At 28.8% G+C, this 26,079-nt stretch overlaps 2 protein-coding genes across 2 annotated transcripts; both read right to left on the bottom strand.

Annotated features, from left to right (window-relative positions):
- Nucleotides 1-23,917: 23,917 nt before the first annotated feature.
- Nucleotides 23,918-24,277, bottom strand: LOC126553970 (protein ZBED8-like). The gene has a single exon (XM_050209083.1). The coding sequence runs from the start codon at nt 24,275-24,277 to the stop codon at nt 23,918-23,920; it is 360 nt and encodes a 119-aa protein (XP_050065040.1).
- A 174-nt stretch (nt 24,278-24,451) lies between these two features.
- LOC126553969 (protein ZBED8-like) lies at nt 24,452-25,732 on the bottom strand. Its single transcript, XM_050209082.1, has one exon. The coding sequence runs from the start codon at nt 25,730-25,732 to the stop codon at nt 24,452-24,454; it is 1,281 nt and encodes a 426-aa protein (XP_050065039.1).
- Between the last annotated feature and the right edge of the window lie 347 nt (nt 25,733-26,079).

The raw sequence follows: 26,079 nt of genomic DNA, 5'->3' as shown, positions 1-26,079 counted from the left end.
TTTGGTTTTAGATGAGAAATTGAGGAGAATACATGTGAACAAAATAATAGTTGGGAGTAATAGATACTAATATGGGCTACGGCTCCGGAGTGCGGTTATCGAGCTTATTATATTAATTACGAGGAAATAGGAATAATATTTTTTATAATATATATTAAGACGGACCCACGGCTCCGTGAGAACGGTTACCGGGGTGTAGAAATTTAAAAAAGAGGACTTTAAAAGAGAGAAATGAGATATAAGAAACGGCAAGTAGGTATATTTTGTACGTTCTATCGAAGTTTTTTAGCGGTGGCAAGGGGCGAATTCTACATAAATTGGTTTTGTTTACCGTGGGTACACAAAATGTTCATTTTATCCATGCGAGCAAAAATTGCACATTTTATAATTCTTAGTTTTTAATAAAAGATAGAATATGGAATTACACGTGTGCACATATAAAAATAACATCTGAATAGATTAAACAGATCTAATTTTTGGCTTCGATCATTTCACACTACACTCCAACTGATTGATAGTTCTATTACTACATTTTATTTATTTTCCCCGAATAAATGTTAATACAATCGTGCATCGTTTTGCGAGTTTTAATTCACGATTTGTACATTTTATTTATTTCAACTTATATTCATAAAATGGTAATTAAATTACTCGTAGACTCATGGCCTAGTGGGCTAAGGCGTTAGGTTTAGAGTTTGTAAATTTAGGGTAAGTAAGTATGTTAATACTACACTCAGTGTCGTAGTTAACTAGACCATGAGTCTACATTTTTTCATTTTTTCTTCCTCTGTTTTTGTCAATAAAATCTTTTTACCTTATATGCGCGGTCAAATCAAAATGACCATTGTCGGCTTGACATATTATGTTTGTGCATTGTTATCATTTATATTTTTTTTCGATTTTAAAAAATATTAAACTATTATCAAAAATAAGTAAACAAATAATTGCTTTGAATTTCTATAATGTGGTGGTATAACTGTTTTTTAATATTATTATATTAACGATTATATTTTACTATTTTCTTTGAATCATTTTAGTTGTGTTTTTTCAGTTGTGCAGTGATGACTATATTGTATTTTATTTTATTTTTTCCACAAAAAAGTGTATGTAATTTAAATAAAATTGAAAGAAATATTTCAAACGTTAAAAAGCAATCAATACGATTACATCGTCTTAAATTTCAAAAACTTAGGCGATCTAAAAGGGTGAAAGTTAAACCAAATTATTTTCATCTTGAATTCAATAATTAAAATTATTACCTCATATTTCATGGACACCATAATAGTCAAATCAACCTACAGTATACAACATCAGGGTGGAAAAAACATTTATATTGGTTATCTTGTGGATCAACCTTTATCTGTGGCTATTTTATTCAAGAGCAACGTAACTAAACAATGTCTACTACTAAATGTATCACAATGGAATAAGTTTATATCTGATGATTGTTTTAAATCAGTTGTTTGTTCTTTAACCACAATTCATAAATCAAAACGTGTTAAATTGGACAACCATTTTTATTATAAAATATGTGTAAAATCTGAATCAGTTAATTTACATCATATTAATGGAAAGATTACATTATCCAGTAATAATTTAAATCGTTTAAAATTATTGCAACCATGTATAAATGCAAATATCATAGAGTTAGCAAATAAATTGGTGTTGTATCAAACTGTTTTCAATAATGCATGTATGATTATCATGTGTGATATTTTATATTTGACACCAGAACGTATTAGAAGTGATTTTATCAGCTCATATATTAAAAATTTTAATTTCAAAATGGAGGACATGAAGGATGAAGAGAAATCATTTTTACTAGAATTGCAACAAATGCATCATGTGAAGTTTGCGGAGATTGTATTAAAGCCCGATATAACAAATCAATAAAACCAAAATAACCATGAAATGATTTATTTTTTGCTGGTTTTGCATTTACATAACACAACTAATAACTATTTGTAATCTATTGATAAAATGGTTTAATATTTTGTAGTGTTAACACATTATATTACAAAAATGTTAAAACTTTGTAATACAAAAATATAGTAATAAATATATCATGGGTTAATATTTTGTGATTTTATTATACATAATAATATCATTACTTAAGTATAAGTCAAATGATAATTATATAACTTTATTTTTTTTTTTTTAAAACAAAAGTTAAATACACGTATATTTTTAACTAATATAATCATATTGGAAAATTAATGAATTAGTCACAACCTTTCTTCTTAGAAATCAAAATATTATTATTAATATGTTGAAACTAATTTAAACTAAAATAATATAAATGGTTTGTTATTTATTTTAAGATTCAATTTTTTTATTATCATTTGTCATAAATTTCTCCATTAATAAATCGTGTAAATGATTAAATGCCACTAGGATTGCATTGTCTATTTTCACTTTTTCATCCACGAAAGTTTTTGCAGTAAACGTAGAGGTTTTCCATCTATAAAAAATAAATTATTTAATGATTTTATGATATAATTACCTATATTTCCATATTATGGTTAATTATTTAACAAGTATGCTAGTTGGTTCAATTGTGTGCAAGTTTAATATGTTATCACTTCCAGTGTATTATTAGGTTAAATCACGGACTAAGATTAACAGGACTGGAAACGAACAATACTGCACAATATAATGAAAAGATCCACATCTGTTACGGAAAGTCAACGAGCGATTGTGGCGCCATCTCCTAGTCAATGTGTACAAACCTTACATCACAGAATAAAACAATGCTTACATGTTACTTGTTATAATAAGATATTTATTTTATACTTTTATAGTTTAAATAAATTTCATTTTCATCAGCTTCATGAACTGTATTCAGTATTTTAGTGATTTGTTTAATTTTATAACACCAGACAGCGCCACAATCGCTCATTGACTTTGCGTAACAGATCTTGTTCAAATGATAAAGGTTCGTTTCCAGTCCTGTTAATCTTAGTCCATGGGTTAAATCCTAATATTCACTGGTTAATACAAAATAACAATAATTACCTATCTTTTTGTTCCACTTAATTCATATCTGTTGTTTTATATTTTGTAACTACCAAATAATCAATCCCTGTTTTGCTTGTGGGTATTTTAATGCGAAATTTCCCACCTTCTGATTTATTTATTCGTATGCAGTATTGCTTACACCATGGTATTTTTTTTCTAATTCTGATAAATATGCCTGAAACTAAAAAAAAAAAAAAAAAAAAAAAAAAAAAAACATATAATTTGGTGCATATATTTTTAAATATTAAATATTTTACCTTCTGTTTTTTTGGGGTAACTTTTCTAATGGCTCCGGTTTTTCTTAAATTCAGCATTTGACTTTTTTCATTTTTTTGGCTACCATAAAGTTCCTAAATTTATATTATCATGTTTCCAATTCTGATGTATTTAATGTGGTTAAATTAAAATATTATTGATATAATGATAATAATGGCGTATTTACAACAGTATCTTCATCGTCGGTATTTTGACTACTCGTGTATGACATGGATACTTTTTGTTTTTTTGATTTTGCGTTTGTTTTTAAACTCTGCCGTGTGTCATTTTTTTTGTTGGTATAAAGTTCCTAAATTTACAGTATTATATTTTTAAATTAAAATATTAATGATATACCAAATAATAATAATATGTACTTACATGGATATATTCCTCATCTGAATTTTGACCACTCGTGTTCGACATTATTACTAACCACTTCTTCTTCTTCTTCTTCTTGGTTTTCGGCCTTCAAGACCATACCGTCCAGCAAATTTGCCTCCAGCTTTCTCTTTCTAACGATAATTCCTTCCAATCCTCTCCTGGCTTTACTTTTTCCACGTCTTCTTTTACTCTGTCTTCCCATCTTAATCTTGGGCGTCCCAGTGGTCTTTTTCCTTGTGGAACCCATTCTATCACTGTTGTCAGCATCGATCCTTCCTTACGCCAAGCATGTCCAGCCCATGTTAGTCGTCTCTTGGTAATGTCTTCCACAATATTCGGGTTTTGATACATTTCTTTTAGTTCTCTATTTTTCCGGATTCTCCACTCCCCAGTATTGACATCTTTACATGGACCATATATTTTCCTAAGTACTTTCCTTTCAAAAACAACTAATGAGCTTTCGTCTGTCTTTCGTAACGTCCATGTTTCCGATCCATAAGTTACTACTGGTTTTATTAGCGTCCGATATATTTGAATCTTTAAATTCGTTGAAAGTGTTCTGGATCGCAGTAACTTTGTCAGCCCAAAGTAACACTTGTTCCCGGCTTGAATTCTCGCCTTCACTTCACTATTTATTTCGTTCTGTTGTGTTAGCATGGTACCTAGGTATTTGAACTGTTGTACTCTTTTAAACGTATGACCTTCCACTTCCAGCCCACTATTTTGATTATTTAAAGGTATTTTTCTTTGGACCACCATATATTCCGTTTTTTCTGTGTTTATTTCCAGGCCTATACGTTTTGCATTTTCTATCAATTTTTTTGCTTGTCTTTTGAGTTGATCTTTATTTTCCGCCAGTAGGACTATATCGTCCGCGTATGCTAAAAGTCCAATAATTGTATCTCCTATTTTGATATCTTCCTGATCCATTCTTATTTCTCTTACCACTTTCTCCAGAGCTATATTGAATAAAATAGGAGACAAGGCATCACCTTTACTAACCACACTTGTTTAAAATTAACTGATGAAATTCACATTTACTCATCTTATTTTATACTTTCCAAATACTATAAAGGCATTGCGACATTGCCCATTACATAAATAATTAATCGTAAATTGTATCCAAAACATCCAAAAATATTAGTCACGTAATAAAATCTAAATTTTACTTTATAATGCGTATTGATATAATTGTATAATATTTAAAAGGTTTTTTGGGCAATTTGGTGTGTATCGACAATAAAACGGTACAGTGTCCATTAAATTACCTATTAAAATCAATTCGGTTCTTTTGAATTTACTGATTGTACACAGTTAAATTATTTTTAAATCCATAAACCATGTGTTGCTTTTTATTATGTTATGTTCCATTTTTAAATAAATTAATAACTTTCACATTCATTACTGATCGATCGCAAATAAATTATTTTAAAATCCATAAACCATGTGGTGCTTTTTATTATGTTATGTTTCATTTTAAATAAATTCGACGCTTTCATATTAATTACTGATCGATCGCAATTAAATTATTTTTAAATCTATTAACTGTGTAGTGCTTTTTATTATGTTATGTTTCATTTTTAAATAAATTCGACTCTTTCACATTAATTACTGATCGATCGCAATTAAATTATTTTTAAATCTATTAACTGTGTAGTGCTTTTTATTATGTTATGTATCATTTAATAAACCAATAGATTTGACTCTTTTACATTTATTGAACTATAACAATGTTATTCGCAAACTGAAGCTGTTCCACAATGCATCGATCAGTTGATGCCCACAATCAGTCGAGCATGAATACGTGATTCAGAGTGACAGTATATTTTATATAGTTTTTTAGTTGTGATGGTACCTGATGATAATCTCACCAACGAAAATAGGCATTTATCGGAGGACACAATACAACACATTGCAAAATATCCGTTTGCACATAGTGAACGTGAAGTTTATGAATATTTTCTTCGGCAACATTCATCTTTTGTTTTGAGGGAAGTACGATTATATTTTGAAGATATTGATTGTATATTTTGTTCACTGGAATGTGCAAGTCATTTCAATCGGGAGCATTATGGTTCAAATCTTTTTGATATTAGTTTTGATGCGTTCCATCTTATGTTTAAAGATATAAGTGTACTACAAACATATAACGAAAGGTGTCGGTGTATGGTATGTCAAAAATATACCACCGTTTGCGATGATCAAAATTTATATGCGGAACCCAGTGGAGGAGATTACGTATTTCAAGTTTACCTAATGTATAATTACCCCGATGATCTTCTACAATCAACAGTGCATGCATAAGTAATTTGATATATTTTTAGTATTAATTCATCAAAATGCCAAAATATAATCGGGTTAAAAAAATTGATCGATTAAACACCACGGGGGGAAATTTAGTTGAAATTGAAAAATTTAAAAATAATAGGTCAACAACTTTTTATTTAAAAAACAATGATAATATTGTTGATTTATTACCATTTCTAAACTCATCATCATTTTTTTTAAAATTAAAGTTAAAAGAATTATGTTCATATAAATTTAATTTATTGGTAGATTTAGTATATGAAAATACAATCACTGGTGAAATACGTGATGTTGCTTTTAAAACGACAAATGTAACATGTTTTTTAACTTCTAATTTGACTGCACTTTTAAAAAACATGTTTGATAAGCTATTAAATGAGCAAGAAACATTTACTTTGAAGAGGTCATCTTGGAGGCAAATTAGTTTAGACGGTTTACAATTAAGAACCAATAAAGTTAATTTACTTGGTGGTTCATCATTTATAAAATTAAAAAATTAATAACATATCCTTTAATGTTTATAGTTGTGATGATAAAAATCAAATTTATCCACTTCGTGTAAGTAATAAAGATCAGACCATTTTGATTTGTTTTTTTTCACAAATGTATCAACCCATTATTGTTTTATAAATAATTTCTCACGACTGATCAGATCACAAAGAACAAAACATAATAACAAAATAATTATTTGTAAACGATGTTTTTTAACTTTTAGTAATAAGCCCAATAAAAATAAACCATGGGGTCAACATGCCCTTGACGATCATAAAATAATTTGCCAAAAACATAAACTTTGTAAACCCGTAATGATAGAACCACGTGATGATGAATTTATACAATTTAAAAATTTTAATCGGGCGGACCGAATTCCTATTGTAATTTATGCCGATTTTTAATGTTTTTTAAAACCAGTTAATAATAGTATATCAAATAAAACTAAAAACACACATTATCATGAACCTATGAGTTATGGGTTATATGTTAAAATTGATTATAATATTGTCCCGATTGAGTTAGTAAAAAAATTTAAAATTCCGAGAAAACCAATAATTTATAAAGGTAAAAATGCGGCAAAGCATTTTATGAACACTATTATTAACATTTCCACAAATATCTATTACTTGTATAAAACTAATAAATCGATGATTAAATTAACAAAAGAAGAAGAAACACAATATATTAATTCAACAAAATGTGCACATTGTTTAAGGTTATTTAATAGTGAAACCGTAATGAAAGTTAGAGACCACTCACATTTTACAGGCAAATATTTGAGACGGTTATGTTTAGAGTGTAATTTTTTGGCACAAAATCCTAAATTTGTTCCAGTATATTTCCATAATTTATCCTATGATGGTCATTTTATCGTACGCACTTTAGGTTGCACACTTTACAATAGAAAACATTGATTTAGTTATTCGAAAAGGGGTATTTTCATATGAGTATGTAGACTGTAACTCAAAACTTAAAGATACAACATTATCCCTTAGGTTTAAATTTTATAATTCATTAACAGACAATCATATTTCTAAAAATGATTATATGTATGCATGTAATGACATTAAAACTACACCATTTAAAAACGAGATCATTATACACAAAAAATTTAATTGCAACACTATAACATGCACCTGTCCAAAATTAATTAAACACCCTTTCATTAAATACCTTGGCATAACAATAGATCAACACTTAAAATGGAATAATCATATAGAATACATAATAGTTAAACTAAGACAACTAAAATACTAAACAAACAGATAATTGGAATAACTTATTTTGCAATGGCTCAATCACTAATTCAATATGGCATAATAGCTTGGGGTGGTTGCAATACCACTTTAAAATGCAACTTATCAATAAGACAAAAGAACCTAATTAAAATCATTCTAAATAAACAGAAAACCTTTCCTTCATCTGAATTAGGTATATAAAATGTTAAGAGTACTTGATATTGACAATTAATACAAAAAGCAAGCAATTTGCTTCATCTTCAAAAATAATTTATTTAATATTAAAAATCTAACATACAAATTCAAAAAAACAAATCTTGAAATACCTTTCGTTGTTACTAAAAAAGCTTCGATGTCATTCTTACAAGTTGGATTACGGTCTTTAAATAAGATTCCTAAAGATTTATTAATTATTTTAAATTTAAATTTAAAAATTGGTTTTACAATAATCTTTAAATATCTAGCATTAAATTTTCTTTTTTACTATGTATTAGTTATTATTATTATTATTATTTGTTTTATATAAGGTCTCTCACTATCTTTCATTATTATCACGGCTACTAAAAAAAAAAAAAACAAAAAAAAAATGTAATCTTACTCTACGACACGAGGTTTCATCTCAGTGTAGAGTAATGCCTAGTTAATATCTGTATTTGTTATATCATGTATTTGTCTTGTAACTAGAAATAAATAAATAAATAAATAAAAAAAAAAAAAAATATTTACAGATACAGATTCCTTAATATATCGTATTGAAACAAATAATTTTTTTAATGATTTAAAATTTGATTTATTGGATCACTTTGATACTTCAAATTTTCTAATTAATCACTTTTGTTTCAGTAATAAACACAAAAACATCCCTGGGTATTTTAAGGACGAATTAAAAAGTGAGATTATGACCCAGTTTGTAACGCTAAGACTCAAATTATATGCATATACAGTGAGTGGTGTCGAATACAAAAAAGCAAAAGGTGTTAAAAATATGTTAGGGACAAATATATGACAGTTGACCAATATTTAGATATTTTATCTGAGTTCAGTTCTCAAAATGCAGATTCACAAAAAAATGAAACTAAACAAATTAGTGCATGCTGCGATATTAATCTAATACAGTCCACCAAACATCACGTATATTCCAAAACAGTTAAAAAAATTATATTGAGTGCAAATGACGATAAACGGGTCATATTAAAAGGTGGTATTCGCACACTACCATATGGCCATTATAAATTAAAATAAATAACAATAGTTTTATAAATATTAACACATTGTCTACCATGTTTAATTTTCAAAAATTACCCCACAGCACCAAGAGTGTACACTGGTTACACATTTATGTACAATTTATTATAACTTTACAATACATTATATAGTATTATATTTTGGTTGAAATTGTAATTATTAAGTATGTGAAATATTGTAGTATGCCAGTTCTAAGAACCTAATGATAAAATGTCAATAATTTGTTTTTATTTATTTTTTTTTTTTGTATATTTTTTATTGTTATTATTATATATTATTTTTACGCCATCTAACTATTTATATTTGATCCAAATGCATAATCTAACATTATTTTGGCCATTTATGATAATACTTATATATATTATAACTTATAATTACTTTTTTTTTAAAATATAACCAATGTCATTGTAATCGCCTTGGATTGAGCTTCTTACAATACATTATATAATATTATATTTTGGTGGATATTGTAACTATTAAATAATTGAAATATTGAAGTATGCCACTTCCAAGAAACTAATGATAAAAAATGCTAATAGTTTGTTTTTTTTTTTTTATTATTTATTTATTATTGTTATTATTACATGTAAGACCATTATTGCTTGTTATACTCCTATAATATATATATATAATAATGTTATATTTTAAATTTAATTTTAAAACTGTGTGTGTAATATTTTAAATCTACAAACTACATTTTATTTTGTGTCAATATTGTACATGAGGTATTACATTTTGTTTTAAGCCTGTATCCTTATTGATCTGTGTTTGTGGGTTACCATTTGTATGTTTACAGTACATTAATTATTTCACAATGTTTAAGACAAGATGATCACACACTAGAGTACTAGACACTGATTACATGTCTTAACACGGTGAGCTTACACACCCGTTATTAACCTATTTTACCTCACACAAAAATATTAAATGTCTTGTATTTTATAGGGTGATTTCACATATTTTGTTATGGTCATAAATTCACCTGTATTGCCTAAATAATATCAATTTTACTAATAAATAAAAATTAAAGAAATTAAAATCGAAAAAGTATTTTATTAGATCTAGCTACGCATCTGATATTTATGGTATGTATAATGCACTTTTAAATTCATTTCTCAAGAAAAATGAACAAGCTTAATACAGGTGTTTACGATAATTATCAAGTTATTATGATTAACAGTATTAACCCTATATTACCCATGGTCATTATAAACTAAAAAAAAATGTAACAAAATAAAATTTCTTTGAAATAGTAAATAATTTATTAAAATAAATAAAAAAAATTAATAATAACATTTGGTACATGTGACTATTTTGATATATCTGTTGATGATATCCACGAGTTTTGACTTGAATCAAAACCTAACCACTCCACTAGTATATTATTTTTAACTTTTTTTATAACACGCTCAATAAGAAAGGTATTTGGAAAATCAGTTAATTTAATTTCTTGTTCATAAAAACTACCCAAAATTATGTTATCTGATTCATCCTTTAATTGGTAAGTTATAGGGTTAGTTTGTAAAATTTTTGAAACTGTAAAAATTTCTGTCGTCCAATTTGGAGTATATCCTTTACTAAACATATGTTTATATTTTGATATCCTTACTTTATCGTTTATTTTAAATTTGGGTTTATATATTGTTTTATTTTTTAATTGCACATCTGGTTAAATTTTGTATGCATTGATTCGGGCTTCATGTGATGTACATTTGATTGTCCTATGTTTTGTATTATTATAATTGTGTATAATTTTAAATATTATATTATACCAATTCCATGTACCTGTGGCGGTGAAATGTTTGTATATATTATTTTTAATAGTTTGAATTACGCGTTCACCAATTGAACATTTTATAACACTATATGTACTATAATGTTTAATTTTATTTTTTTTCATTAAATCTTGAAATTCTTTATTGTAAAACTCAGTACCGTTATCTGTCTGTAATAATTTTGGTTTGGCTTTTTTTAATATATTTAACATACCTCTTGCTCATTCTTTTGCTGTTTTATTTTTCAATGATTCAACCCATACATATTTTGTACCTATGTGTATCTATAACAACAAGGATGTATTTAAAACCGTAATTTTGTTTAGAATGAGATTGCACATCTAATAAATCAGCCTGCCAAAGATTATCTTTAGACCCTGTTATAACAGTGCGCCTAGGAAATATTTTTCTTGCTGGTCGGTGTAGCTCATTTGCTATATTTTTTAACGTATCCATTATACTATAATATCCAGCTCACGCAATTCTTCTAAAATTGATATAATTTCATTATTTACACCGGTATTACCAGCGCTTCGAGCTGATGTTAAAAGATTTAATCTAGCCACCAACTCATTTGGATCATCATAATAAACTAATTGTGTTTGTGGTACAACATTTTTATATAGGCCGGAACCTTTCTTAATCTGTGGTGATAAACTAAACTTAAATAACTCATCAGTTGGAGGTTCTTTAAATGTTGGAACAACTGGTTCTGGACTAAACTCAAAAGATTCATTTCTTATAGTTGTATTGTTATGAATCTTCTTTTGTTTGGCGTTAGAGCTAGATATATAGTTATGAAATGGTTTTAGATTTAATCGCAATGGAGTTTTCAATTTAGCATTGTCAATTTGGGTTATTTCTGCATTTCATTGGTTTTCCTCAATTTTCATACGCTCATATAAAGGTTTAACAACGTTCACCCATTTAAAGTATCTTGATGTCTTAGGTTTCCCATCTACTTTTAAATGAGCTTAAGTTATCTTTAAAATATTATAATATGATTCCATATCAGCTATGGTTGTATTTTTTGGTTCTTTCTCACATAATAAAGACCAAAGTCCAACAGTCCATGGATAGTAAATATCGAGTATATTTAAGTTACCATGGCTAAAAGTTACTGGAAAATCCGCTATTTTAAGTTTATCGGTAGCTTTGTCATAATACATGCCATACGATTTATCATAACCCCGTAGTTGGGGGGCGTGTATCAAAAAAATTATTGTATGATGAATTTAAGTTATCGCCATCTTCATTACTTGCATATTGTACTTGTATATTTTTTTGATCAACTAGATAATTATGTGAAATATGTGAATTATTTTTTTTTGATAGTATGTTCAATGGTTCGAGAATTGGCCTAAATGTTTCATGAAAATAATTATCAGAATCTATAAAGCCACGTTTCATTTCCATTACTTTACGTTTAATATTTTTTTTTGATGTTATTAAATTTTCTAACAAATTTCTATCCATTTTTATATTTAAAAATTAAATCTATATAACTGTCTTGAATGGATACGGTTAATAGTGTGTGGTCAGTGGTAGTAATTCCAATTGTATATATGTATATATATATATATACATATATATTTATATATTAACAAATAGTTATTTAATTTTTTTGAAAGTATGAAAACCACATCTATATCTTCCCTCACCCATTTCACGGGTTTTATCAATAACCAAAAACCCATAATCATTATGATTCCAACATAAATGTGAAATTTTTCTGAATTCAAAGAAATTCATATCTGCAGAAGAATGATCATTGAATACATGGTGTAAATTTTTATCATCTTTTTTAAGTATTATTAAAATGTTTGAATTATCTCGCACTAACTGTTTTGGTATCTTAGAATATGTTTGTGCCAGATAAAATATTGAGCTAGCACCTGAATGTCTACCCATTGTGAAGAACTCACGGATTGGCGACTGATTATCTAAAATTACATCATCAAAGATGAAAATTGAATTTTTTAGAGCAAGGTTAGGTTTAATAACTTGATCACTAGTCACTAGGGCAGTGAAGTTATTGTATTAAAAAACATAATAAATTGATTGCATTATTGCATTAAAATATATTGAAAATTGCAGTTATAATTTTTGAAAATTGCATTAAAAAAATCGCGTATAAAATTAAATTAAGAACAAATATACAGTATAATCATTAATCATTATTCATTATGTAGGTATTTACTATTTAGGTATAATTTAATTATAAAATAAAATATTACAATACATAAAAAAATTAAGAACAAATATTGCTTACACTATTGCATTGCATGACAAAAGATTTTTTTTCACCGTTGTGCGAACGGTTTTACCCGAAAAACATACCTACATGTAAAAATTTAACGCGCATAGGTACCTAATTATAAAAAAATGATGAAAATAGTTAAAATTGCACTTAAGAAAAACAATGGCCAAAATTGCATTTATTGCAATAAAAATGTTTTTTGTTTAAACTCATAGTTAACTGAAACATATTTTAAGCTCACTTGGCAATAAATATAAGCATCTATAAAAAATATGCAAATGCAACAACTTCACTGCCCTATTGATCACCTTTTGAAAAGATGATAAAGTTAACACCTTTTATATCATCTATTATTTTTTTTAATAAAACATATTTTTCTTGGCTAGAAGTTTTAGAATATAAATAAATATTTTCAAACCTTAACCCGTTTACGTGTGTGATTAGATTGAACATTATATTTGTCTTACCTGAACCACTAGGGCCTACTAAAATAGCCCGTATAGTATCTGGCAATAATGGTCCATGCCTTGATGGTTTTTTTATTGATTGGGTATCTACGTTATTAATATTTAATTTAACATCCTGCTCGATTAATTCCATTTTGTTTATAAATACAACGTTAACTGTTATAAAATAACAGTTGTGTGCAATGCGTTCAACTCACAGAGGGGTACAAATAAGACTGGTAAAGGATTATTAAACACCCTTATAAATAGACTTCCATTTGAAGCTCATGTGCCAGGTTATCAATTTTGTGAACCAGGTACCAGATTGAAAAAAAGATTAACTCGTGTTGAGAATACGATATTGCATATTTGAAAAGTAATAATTTGGATATAAGACATAAAGCGAATCAAATATTAGAAAACAAAAAATTGTTGCATACACGGTAATGAACACCATGAAAGCTTAAAGAAAAATAGGTATGGGTTGTAAATGGGAACATGTGGTAAAAAAAAACAATGGTATATTAGCGGCGAAGAAAAAAAGAAAGCCTAATAAAAAGAATGGTGGCATGAGATTTATTTCAACACTACGTCAGACTGGAGGTTTGATACCTTTGGTACCTATTTTCGCAGGATTATCGGCACTCGGTAGTTTAATATCTGGAGGTGCCCGTGTGTACAATGCAATACAAAATTCAAAAAGAAAAAAAGGTAGTGGTTTAAAGTCAAAGAAAAAAAACTAATGGAAACGCTACCTAACAGGCCCTTACAGACCAAGATATTATAAAATACGCAACAAAGTTTAAAATCGATCATTTTCGTGGTGTCTTTTCACGTGATAACTTACCTAAAAAACCACATTCAATTGAATGTGCAATATTAAACTTAGATATATCTTCAGGTAAAGGAAATCATTGGGTAGCGTTTTATAAAAATAAAGATAAAGTTGTGTATTTTGATAGCTTTGGTAACTTAGCACCACCAATTGAGTTACAAAAATACCTAAAAGGAAATACAATTATATATAACTACACAAATTATCAAAATAAGAATACATTTAATTGTGGACACTTATGCCTTAATTTTTTACAATGCAAGAATCAGTTACATTAAGTTTAACTGGTAATACAACTACATTATCTGTTCATTATTTTCCACCAATTGATGTATACGATGACTCGGACATTTCCAAATATAAACGAAACTAATAACCGCTTTGAAATACATTTAGAAAACCCCGATCGTTTATTAATAATAATAAATTTCCAACCTGTTTTATCACACTGAAAAAGGGGTGTTACGATATTAAGGATATTAAAAAACAAATTTTGGCACAAATAGATAACTTTAATAATGATTTTGAATACGTAGAAATAAAACCACCAGAGAAAATACCTTTTGATATTGGGATTGATCAAGTAGATTTTAGGACAACCATATTCAGTAATGGTAGAATACGTTTTAATGTAGAAAACAGTATAGTACCTTTATTGAGGTTTGGAAAAAAAAATTATGAACCACGCATACAATACATTGATGGTCATCGATCACAGAAAGTGTCAAATTTAAACATTGTTACTCAATAAAAGTAATGTGTAATATAGCTCAAGGTTCATTCAGCAACTATATGTCAAGTTATTTAATTTATGAGTTTTCCCCGAGTGAGAACATAGGGTCGAAGCTGATTCAAACACCATCTAACCTAATATATTACAAATTAAATAAAACAAATATTGATTCAATAACTATACAATTAGTTGATCACGATCATAATCCGATAAACAATTTAGGCGAGAAATTAATAATCAATCTACCTATTAAACGTTTTGGATCTTGATATGGGATTAAAATTCAATATAAGTCCATTAAATCAAACAACACCAACTAGTTGTAAAACCCAAGTGGCACCAACAACATCAAATAAAGTCAAGAAATTAACTATTGAAAATAAAAAAATTTTACAAGCTTTAGGATATACATTAAAACAAAATGCCTTAGAGTGATATTTTAGATATCAGTTCACAGTATGAAACAGATTCTAAAATTACAAAAATTGAATTTCACTCATATACCCCGTATACTACCTCATTTAAAAATAACGATGAAATACGTATATCAATTCAACAAACAGATGTTTATCCGTATCTACATGAAAGCTTTATATATCTGGAGGGAAAAATATCGGAAGCTGGTAAAGTGGTACTTTCTAATAATGGTTTTTCATATCTCTTTGAACAAATACGGTTAGAAATCAATGGTATAGAAGTAGATAGTACGCGTGTTCTTGGTATCACTAGCTCATTGAAAGGATATCTATCAGGTACCCCAGTTGACTATTATTGTTATGAAAATGCAGGTTGGACTTTTAAAAATGATACAAGGTCATCGAATAATGTGGGTGAATTTAGTGCATGTATTCCACTGAAATATTGGTTAGGTTTAATTGAAGATTTTAAAAAAAATATTAGTTAATTCTAGATTAGAACTAATATTAACGCAAAGTCATAGTGATTTAAATGCCATAAATGTAAAAAGCGAAGGAAGTGCCACCACAGGTGCAGTCGATTTAAATAAAATAGTGTGGAAGGTACCACATATCACCGTTGACGATGAAGAAAGATTAAAATTATTTAAACTTGTAGAAAAAGAAAAAAGTTTGTTAGATCATTTGAAACATTTGAGTATCCCGAACTGGGAACCACAACCAAAGCTGTATGGAACTTAAAAACTGCCTCAAAATTAGAAAAACCACGATTTATTATAGTTGGTTTACAAAAAGGTCGAAAAAATCAAATAACAAAAGATTGCAGTGTATTTAATAAATGTGATCTAACAAACGTGAAAGTATTTTTCAATTCAATAGCTTATCCGTATGATAATTTAAATTTAGATTTTAATTAAAAACAATTTCTCAATATTATATGATATGTATACATCATTTCAAGAATCCTACTACGAAAAAAGAATACGCAATCCACTGTTGAGTCCTTCAACTTTCCTAGAAAATGCCCCCATAGTAGTTATCGATACTTCAAAACAGAGTGATTCAGGTACAGCCTCATCAGTAGATGTACAATTGGAGGCATCAAAACCACTTACGGGTGTATCTGCATATTGTTTATTAATTCATGACCGAATTGTCGAATATGTACCTTTTACTAGAGAAGTAAGAAAACTTGTGTAAATTATATATATTAAAATATTTAATGAAAATTGTAAATTGTAATTGTAATTGGCTATTGTAAACTAACAAAAAATAAAAACAGATTATTAACCTAATCAAAATTCTTATTTATTTAAAAAAAAATGAGTAATTTTACTCGCGTGTATAAAATGAACATTTTGTGTACCCACGGTAAACAAAACCAATTTATGTAGAATTCGCCCCATGCCACCGCTAAAAAACTTGGATAGAACGTACAAAATATACCTACTACGGCATGATAAAATGGATAGATATTATTTTTATAATATATATATTAAGACGGACCCACGGCTCCGTGAGAACGAGCACCGGGGTGTAGAGATTTAAAAAAGAGGACTTTAAAAGAGAGAAATGAGATATAAGAAACGGCATGATAAAATGGATATACATTAAAAGGGGGGTTTTTGGGGGAAAATTTATACATTACGACGACTGAAGGCTGGAGGTGTTGATGGTGACCTCGACGTGATGGAAACCGTTGTGGATGTGGTGGCTTCGTCCGCCACGGGCCCGTAGATGTAGTTAGCCCATCATGTTGTCATATACGGCGTGTCAAACAAATAATAAATAAAAGAGAAGAAAGAGAAAAAAACCGTTGGTCAGCCACGTGTGTACAGGTGGATTGTTGGGTGCCAGTATCTAGTTGTACAGACCCAGTAGACGGTTTTTGACAAAATGCGCAGAGACGGAGATCGTGATGAACGTAGTCGGTGGATATCCGTAGCTTGCAGTGTCGTCTTGCGGTGGGAAATTTGACAATGGTTTGGGTGTACAGGTATGCCCTGCTGACGCATACCGGTGGCGCGGCAAAGCCAACGACGGCGGTGGAGTTCGACCGACAGCGACAACCGAACACTGGGTAGGAGAGCGGGGGAACGTTATTGCATAACCGTTATTATGTTACTTATAATTACGCATGAAGATAAGGAATCATGGAAATAGGAAATGGCCTAAATTTCCGTGACGTTACAACATTAATAACATAAATTTAACATATGTATTTCAATAGTTACAAAATATTTTTAAACATGTTTTTTTGGTATGTTATACATTATAAGTAAGTTATTTGTTAATAATTTGATTAGAAATTCAATAAAAATTCAATATTTTAAAAATCACCAAATATTATTATTATTTTTTAATAAAACAGGGTGAAACAGATATTTTAGTCATAATATTATTAATACATATAACGTAAAAACAAGTTATTGCCATAACTTATGAATTATGATACATTTGGTTTTGAAATATCTTAGTTTCTTAATTTAAATAGATATAGGTGTAAATTTGTAGATATAAATTAAAATTAATTAGAAATTAGATCGGTACTTACTTCTTTTCCAGATTGTTGCATCTGTTTCAAATGAATATTCACGTTTTTTTCGGAAAATATGCCGTCAAGTCTTTATTCGTTTTGGACTGGGTTTTTGAATTTTGATATTTTAAAACAATTTTACAAGATGATACATAACTTTTCCAATTTGTCTCATTTAATTTTAATTTTTTTTTGCCACACAAGCAGACTACATCGTTATTTATGACGACATTTTTTAACGTTCTGAAAAATAGTTAAATACCAGACAAACATTTTGAAAAGGTAGGTAAGGCACTAAGGCTAATTATTAATTATAGCGTATCGATTAATCATACTATTTAATCAGACTTACCTGTTCTTTTCACTTTTTTAAAGTAAAAGAAAACTGGATAATTTTTTATTTTAATCCACGAATGAATTACACTACTAGCTTGAAGGTGAAATAAAGGAGTAAAACGATCAAACAAAATTACAAACATTCAATTGACCATAATAATATAGATACGACAAATAACAAATGATAATAAGTAATACGAGCCCGTCCAACCATACGAAATTATATTGGATTTTTTCCTATTAATAGCATGGGCTACGGAGTATGGATTATCGAGAAAAATATCTGGAAAATTACTGGTCAAGGGACGATAGAGTGGTGGGTTAATATTATTTATATTCATTATAATACTATTATATTTATTTCTATGTTTAAATTTAACAGAGTCGAGTTATCTTATATTATATTCTCGATTAACTAAAATATTAACTTTACTATAGGTTATAACTTTGTTTATAACGACAAACAGAAGCTATTAAACATACAATTATAGTTAGGTCTTTGGTACTATGTGTCTAATACTGTCTATCTGTCTGTGTTTCGGTGTTAGACGTTAGTATAATATTATTTTATTATCTACGCCGTGTGCCCGTGTCCTACATGAATCCGGAGAGTGCGAATGAGTTCTATACTGATTTCTGACCATTCTGTCCCGCTGCAGTGCGGAGCATCTGATGTGGCGAAATACAAGCTGTTTAGTTTCTCGCCGCACTCACTGAATTCACGTAGGACACGGCATTAGTACTGATGCAATGATGTATCTAAATAAAATGTAACCGAAAAATCCAAGAGGGTCAGTCCTTTGCATGTATTCAGCACCATCCCCTTTGTAAAGTTGACGCAGCTGCGTCAAAATTGAGCCTTCCGGCTCGCCACTGGTAATATAAATAAATAACAATAATAATAAAAAACTCACAATTTGGTGGAGAGCAGTCTGGTCAGCTGGTCCTGGGCTATAATTTTTCATAAAATACAAAAAATAGTGTTTGCACACAAGTATAATAAAATTAGTGATTCGTTTCGACAATAAAATATAATAATTTAAATTATAATATAATTAGGATCTCCTGGCGTTTAAGAATAACAATATTTTGCATTATTTTAAAATCGAGTAAAAACTATAATATTTTGCACACGCAGGTATTGACGCTAAAACGTTCGGCACAAGACAAAAATCACGGCGGCCATGTTAATATTCACGCAGCCGATCCATAATCTATATATTATATAATTCACGCGGGACACAAATAAAAACATACAAAAATAAAACATTATAATAACAACTATCATATATATATGCAATTATACCGGGCTACTTATTATTTATATTATTAACATTATATTTTCAGTGTGAGATAGTGCCGTCGGTCGTTGCATAACTGTTTAATTATTCTCGTCTTCGCGATTTATCTGATACCCCCGGTTCCCCGACTCTATTGCGCCTGGTCATTACCGCACGTCTATGACCTCAGTGTGTTCGTGGCGGTGGAATCCGTTTCGGCTAACCTAACCGTTTTTTATTAGAGACAGTGGTATTACGGCGTATTTTGCCGCGAACTTAAAATTTTTCTCTCGGCTAGTGAAGTCAACGTACCGATTTGAGTGTATATTTTATTATTTTGTATCCCCGGTCATACCCGCAGTGCCGAGATGGTGTTTGTTCGCTGTAGAGAACCGTTGTTCGTTATAGACGTAATCGTGTGCATTTATATATGATTTCTTACAAGAGTGGGCGGTGACTCCGTCATACGAGGGGTCCCGGAACGACTGCTTGTGTATTCTTACCCATGATTCTTATCGAATCGTTAAGACACCGAGTTTCGAATTTTGTAAAGAGACGTGTGATTTTACTTTAATTGTCAAATTATTATACTAATATAATATTCCACTCTCTCGTGTCCTGTACTCGTGTGCCTGTAGTATTAATTTTATAAGTTAGGAAATTTGACATTGTATGATCTTATGCATATAAAATAATCGATGCGGATAGTACAGCTCCGTAACACCTCTCTACCAAAAAAAAGATTTATGTATAAATCTTTAAACAGAAATCTAAAATAAAATTTACATGTAAGATTTCTTAATACTTAGTGTTAGTGTTTTACAAAATTTTAAAAATTTTAACATAAAAATATTATTATTTTTTTTTTTTTTTGTTAGTCTCTTAAGTTCTAATTAAATTTACGAACCCGCTCTTCTCGCCGCCACCCGACTCGCCGCCAACCGTTTCGCCGACCGACATCTCGCCGCCGCCGTTTCGCCGACGGAAATTTAAAATTTTATCTATTATGTGATTTTAGCCTTCAAACCCTTTTAAACCATTATTTGTATTTATTTTACAATAATTTAAGTATGAAATAATTATTTTAATACTTTATAAATATACATAATAAAAAATTTAGAGATTTCTTTAGCATCAGCAAATCGATAAAAAATTAGGTCAGATTGAAAAGTCTAAATAAATCTTGTATGAAATCCTTTATAGAACAATGTTTGCGCAAAGATCCTCATAAATCCTTAATTAAAACCGATTTATAATATGGTTATGCAGTTTTTCGCTGATCATATCATGCATAATGAATCTTTTAGTATACAGGTAGGTTATCTACAATAAAAAACAAATCGATTAATTCGAATTTGTGTGAAACTGTGTTCCTTATAGATAGATACTGCATGTGACGCATCGTCTGAAGTTTGAATTTAGTGTCCAACATTTTTTCCGGGTTTAAAAGTTAAAAAGTTAAAATTTTAACACAGTTTGTCAAAAATACGATTATTTTGTATATAGTTAACAATTCATATACAATTTTCAATTTTAATAGCTGCGACTTGAAAATAAAATAGATTCCTTTAATGCTGTCCTTATAGTAATTTAAAATGATTGAATATCAATGTATATTATATGCACAATTAGGGCAGGCTTTAAGGCGGTTCGAGCATCGAGCTGCGCAGTGGCACAGGGATCCGCGGGTTGTAAGGCCACGCGAGCCGCAGCCTGTTGTAAAATTACATTTTGAACATTTTTAATACCTATACGTTGCAAATAGAAAAAACTAAATTAACTTTTGTAAGTAAATAATAAATGGTAATTTACTAAATTATATTGTGTTCATACCTACTTATCACTAAATAAAATGTTAACTGCAGAGGCAATTGACATTCTATAATATTAGGGTTTTTGGCTTAAACGAAATGGGTCCATAGACCACATGTATTCAATTGATGTTTCAGATTCAAATCGAATTATTTTCGAGATTTCCATGAAATGAAATAAAGAATGACTAACAACCACTAGATAGGGGCGTATATGTATAATAATTTGCGTCAAGAACAACCCCCCCCCCAAAAAAAAAATATATATTTATGTAATTTTACTTTTAATAATTTCATCAATATTTTTATCCATATATATAAACTTTTATAGAATTTATACATACTTGTATATACTTTTATTGTTAATATTAATATATCATATTTATTTATATTATTTATTTTGTTGGAAATAATTGCTAATTTTTATTTGTTTTTTATTTTTTTTAAATTGCACACTACTTTTTTGTAAAATGTCTAGATTTCGTTTACAAAAATGAGTTTGTTATCAAATAGTTTATTCGTTATACAAAAATAATAAGTAAGTATACTATAACAATATAAGTAATCTATTTTCATCATTTACATAGGACATAGGAAGTTTCAAAACTTCTTTATGCTTTCCAACCTCTCAAACTGTGCTGCATAAAGGTTCTTCTCAACATTAAAAAGGATTAAAATTTTCAATCGCAATTAACAGGATTGTTACACTTTGGGCGTTTATTCTCAACATTGAAAATTAAATGTGTAGAAAAATAGATTATAAAGATATAATTATTGTTTATAAAGATGTACTAATATTAATAACAATTATAAGTTTATAACCAATCATATAGGTAATTAAGAAATTTGATTGTATAAATATCAGTCATAAAAATGTTAAGTACCTATACTTGATTATTTTGTACGATTTTTGTACATTTAAATTTTGTCATATATATGTGACTAAAGTCATAAATATTTCGGATATTTTCATTGTGTTTTTTTTTTTTAATAAAGGGTATTGTTCACGTTATACGTTACTGTATTTTTTTTATAAGTTATACCTATACCTACATTCCAATAATTAATGCTGCAATAGGTTGATATTGCAGGGATAGGAGTAAAAAAAAATTGTATGTTTGATGAGCCTCAAAAATTTGAAATACATTTCTATTAAAATATTGCGTTGTAATTAAAACAATAAATAACGACCGTTTAGTTATTTTTTGCAATTCAAAAAACATTAATTTTTATTTAATTTTGGAATTTTAAGCAGGACAAGTGAGCTGTGACAACAGTTTCTACATTTTACTATATAATCTACCTTTAAAAGTTAAGACAATCATTGAATTTTAATTAGATTGCACTCTTATTGATTTAACAGTATCACGAATATATATTGGTACATGAATTCATTGGATCAATATCAATATCAATATAATCTATACATTTCAAATATCCAGATTAATGTGGAGATATTATTGAATTATTTAATAATAATTGATACCTAACTGTTTTCGTGAAGTTGTCAAAGTTTTAAAAAGGTTCTATCAGAAATTCAGAAGGTCTAAGGTTCCTAAATTATTAATGAAAAATTGTTTGTAAAACCAAGTTATATGCATACAACTTACAAGGCTGTAATTATGTTCTGGGGCCTTGGGGGTTAGAAATAGAAAAATGTTTGACCCTCTCCGAATTATTTTTAATTTACAACCCTGTATGATGATTTTTAAGGTACCCAACACATGTCACAATTATTATCATAACTCATAGTCCATAGACCTGGTGAAATAAATAAAAATCGAATTTACTTGATATCAAATGTGATAGACAGTTTCTTAAAATATGTTGTTATTCCACTGAGTGTGAAAAAGTTGTTTCCACTTCATGAAATTGAAACAAATAACTTTTCACGAAAAGATTGATTTTACGAAGTAACTACGAGTCTACGACATATAATATACATGTATAACCACCCAATTAATTAATCCAGGATCTATTTATCCAAGATCGTATTGAGGTTTGTTGGCATTCCTCTTTATATATACATTTCATCATATAGGTATAGTTATGCTAGAAAAACTATGTACGCATGTATGCTTATTTACCTATCTATTTTATTAGATTACCACCCAAATATCAATTATAGGTTTAACTTATAGTTAGGTATAATTACGTTTAATTTATTTTTTATCATGTATAATGTGAATTTCCAGTAATTCAAATTTTGGCTCTAACAGCCTTTACATCAGTGGTTCCCAACCTTTTTGGTACTACGGACCACTAGGAGAACTTTCGATACGTCACGGACCACCTCAATTTTATACCTTATTTTTCTTACAAATAAGAATCAATTTTTTTTCACATAGTTTAGAATTTTGATTATTATTATATGAATAAATAAAAAACAATGAAATTCTTTATAAAAGGCTTTTAATAATGCTTATAATTGTTTTTTTTTATTAAAGTTTAAAATAATTAAAATTTAATACAAACTAATATTCTAAAAAAATTTACATTATATTAATATAGTTATTTAAGGTGAATTACAAAAATTATAAAAAAAATTTAATGTGATTTTTGTGCTTGTGTCTCGTTCACTAATAAAGATATTCTTGGGTTGATACTGCTCAAAGCTACACGGAAGTCTTTAGTGGCGTCCAACCGATTTCTCTGTTTATTTTTAATGTAGAGTAGTCCAGAAAATCCTTGTTCGCACAAATAAGTTTTCGAAAACATGACTAAATATCTTAATGCGATTTCTCGAAGTTTAGGGTACGCAATCGCTTTTTTACACCAAAACTCTTCGATATTCATGCCAGATTCAAACGTATCCTTACAGTTTCGATCGTTTTGTAACTCTATCAAATCTTCCTGGTTATTATCAGGTACCTCATTGATTTTAACGATAAAAGGGTTTCGAATCATACTTTGTACACCCTTCGTTTCCAAATCATTATATTCTGGAAAATACCGATTAAATTCATTTTTAAGTTTTTTCAGATGGTGTAAAACGTTTTGCTGTACCTCATTTACGAGGTCAGCATATTTTTCGTTATCAACCAAGCTTTTCAGTGTTTGAAACGCTGAATAGTTATTTATTTAAACTTTACTTATCCACAAATCAATTTTACACATAAACGCTCGAAGTTTATCTTCAAATAAGAATATATTTGCAGAGCCTTCCAGTTTATTATTTCCAGAGCCTTGTAATTGCAAGTTAAGCTTGTTTAAATGTTCGAAGATATCGACAAGATAAGCCAGGTGTATTTCAAACTTATGATCACAAATACATTTCAATAAATTATCATTTTTTTTCTCAGTTAAAAACACTGCCACCTCCTCCTTTAGTGAAAATAACCGTGCCAACATATTACCTTTCGAAAGCCATCGGACTTCTGTATGAAAAAGTAAAGTTTCATATTCAGAATCCAAGTCCGAGCATATTTTTTTAAAAATGCGAGTATTCAGTGCACTGCTTTTGATGGTGTTTACCAACTTTATGGCCTGTTTCAAAGTATATAGGAGTTCTTCAGGTAATGTTTTTGATGCTAATGCTTGTCGATGAATAATACAATGTGTTGTCAATACTTTACAGTTTTTTTCTTTCACCAACGTTGTTAGGCCTGAGCGTGATCCTAACATAGCTGAAACACCATCCGTACAAAAACCTGCTAACTTTTCCCACATAATGTCGTGCTTTTCAAAATAATCATTTATTATCTTCATTACATCACTTCCTTTTGACGTAGTACCCAATTCTTGTAACAATAAAAGCTCTTCTTTTATTAAATTGTCGTTGTCCAAAAATCGAACAAAAACCAGTAACTGACAACATTGTGAAACATCAGTACTTTCATCACACTGCAATGCGAAAAAAGGCGAAATTTTTATTTTTACTAATAATTGTTCTTCGATATCAAAAGACATTTTATCAATACGAGCTTTCACAGTATTATTCGATAATGGAATTTCTTGAATTTTCTTTTTAGCTTCCGCACCTAAAATTTCTTCTACGGCAGTTAGTAAACAAGGTTTTAATAAATTTTCACCAATTGTGTGTGGTTTCTTTGATTTTGCGATTAATTGTGAAATTTTAAATGACGCAGATAGAACTTTTTCGTTTGACTCAAATCTTGAACCACTTGTACATAGTTTCATTTTTTTTAAATTTTCTGATTTACCCAAGAAAAACTCTGGTGGTCGATCACTTAATGTAGGATGGACACTTTTTAAATGCCGTTCTAACTTGGCGGGTTTCAACGCATCATTACTGAGAACGGTGGCACATATTACACACTGAGGTCGAATTTCACGGTTAGTTTCAATTGCGATAAATCCAAATTTTATGTATCCATCGTCATACTTTCTTTTCGGAGCCATATTTCGATAATCTAACACACGAAAAATTAAAAACAGCACAAACGTCGACTACGGAATACGGGTACGGACTACGGAGACACTAACAACAAAAACTAAAAATATTATATTCAACTTTGAACATAATCTGTTAAATTGTGCCGATATAATCTAATCTTAATGTAACAATGTAAAAAAAAAGATTAATTTATCGGTTGAAATAATAACATGAGTTTCACTATGTAATATAAATTTATAAATAAACGACGTACTATACACGATTGTCAATAATTAGTGTTATGCCTCAAAGGAAAATGAAATTATTAAAATATTTTTATATTTTGTAAGTATGGCTTGCGGACCACCTCACA

The sequence above is a fragment of the Aphis gossypii genome, unplaced genomic scaffold (genome assembly GCF_020184175.1).
Source record: "Aphis gossypii isolate Hap1 unplaced genomic scaffold, ASM2018417v2 Contig00386, whole genome shotgun sequence".
Taxonomy (NCBI): Eukaryota; Metazoa; Arthropoda; class Insecta; order Hemiptera; family Aphididae; genus Aphis; species Aphis gossypii.
The sequence above is the reverse complement of the archived record's forward strand: the minus strand, read 5'-3'. Positions and strand labels throughout refer to the sequence as shown.

Excerpts from the sequence above, each read along its gene's own strand:
- LOC126553969 (XM_050209082.1), bottom strand. The coding sequence starts at position 25,732 with ATGGCTCCGAAAAGAAAGTATGACGATGGATACATAAAATTTGGATTT.
- LOC126553970 (XM_050209083.1), bottom strand. The coding sequence starts at position 24,277 with ATGATTCGAAACCCTTTTATCGTTAAAATCAATGAGGTACCTGATAAT.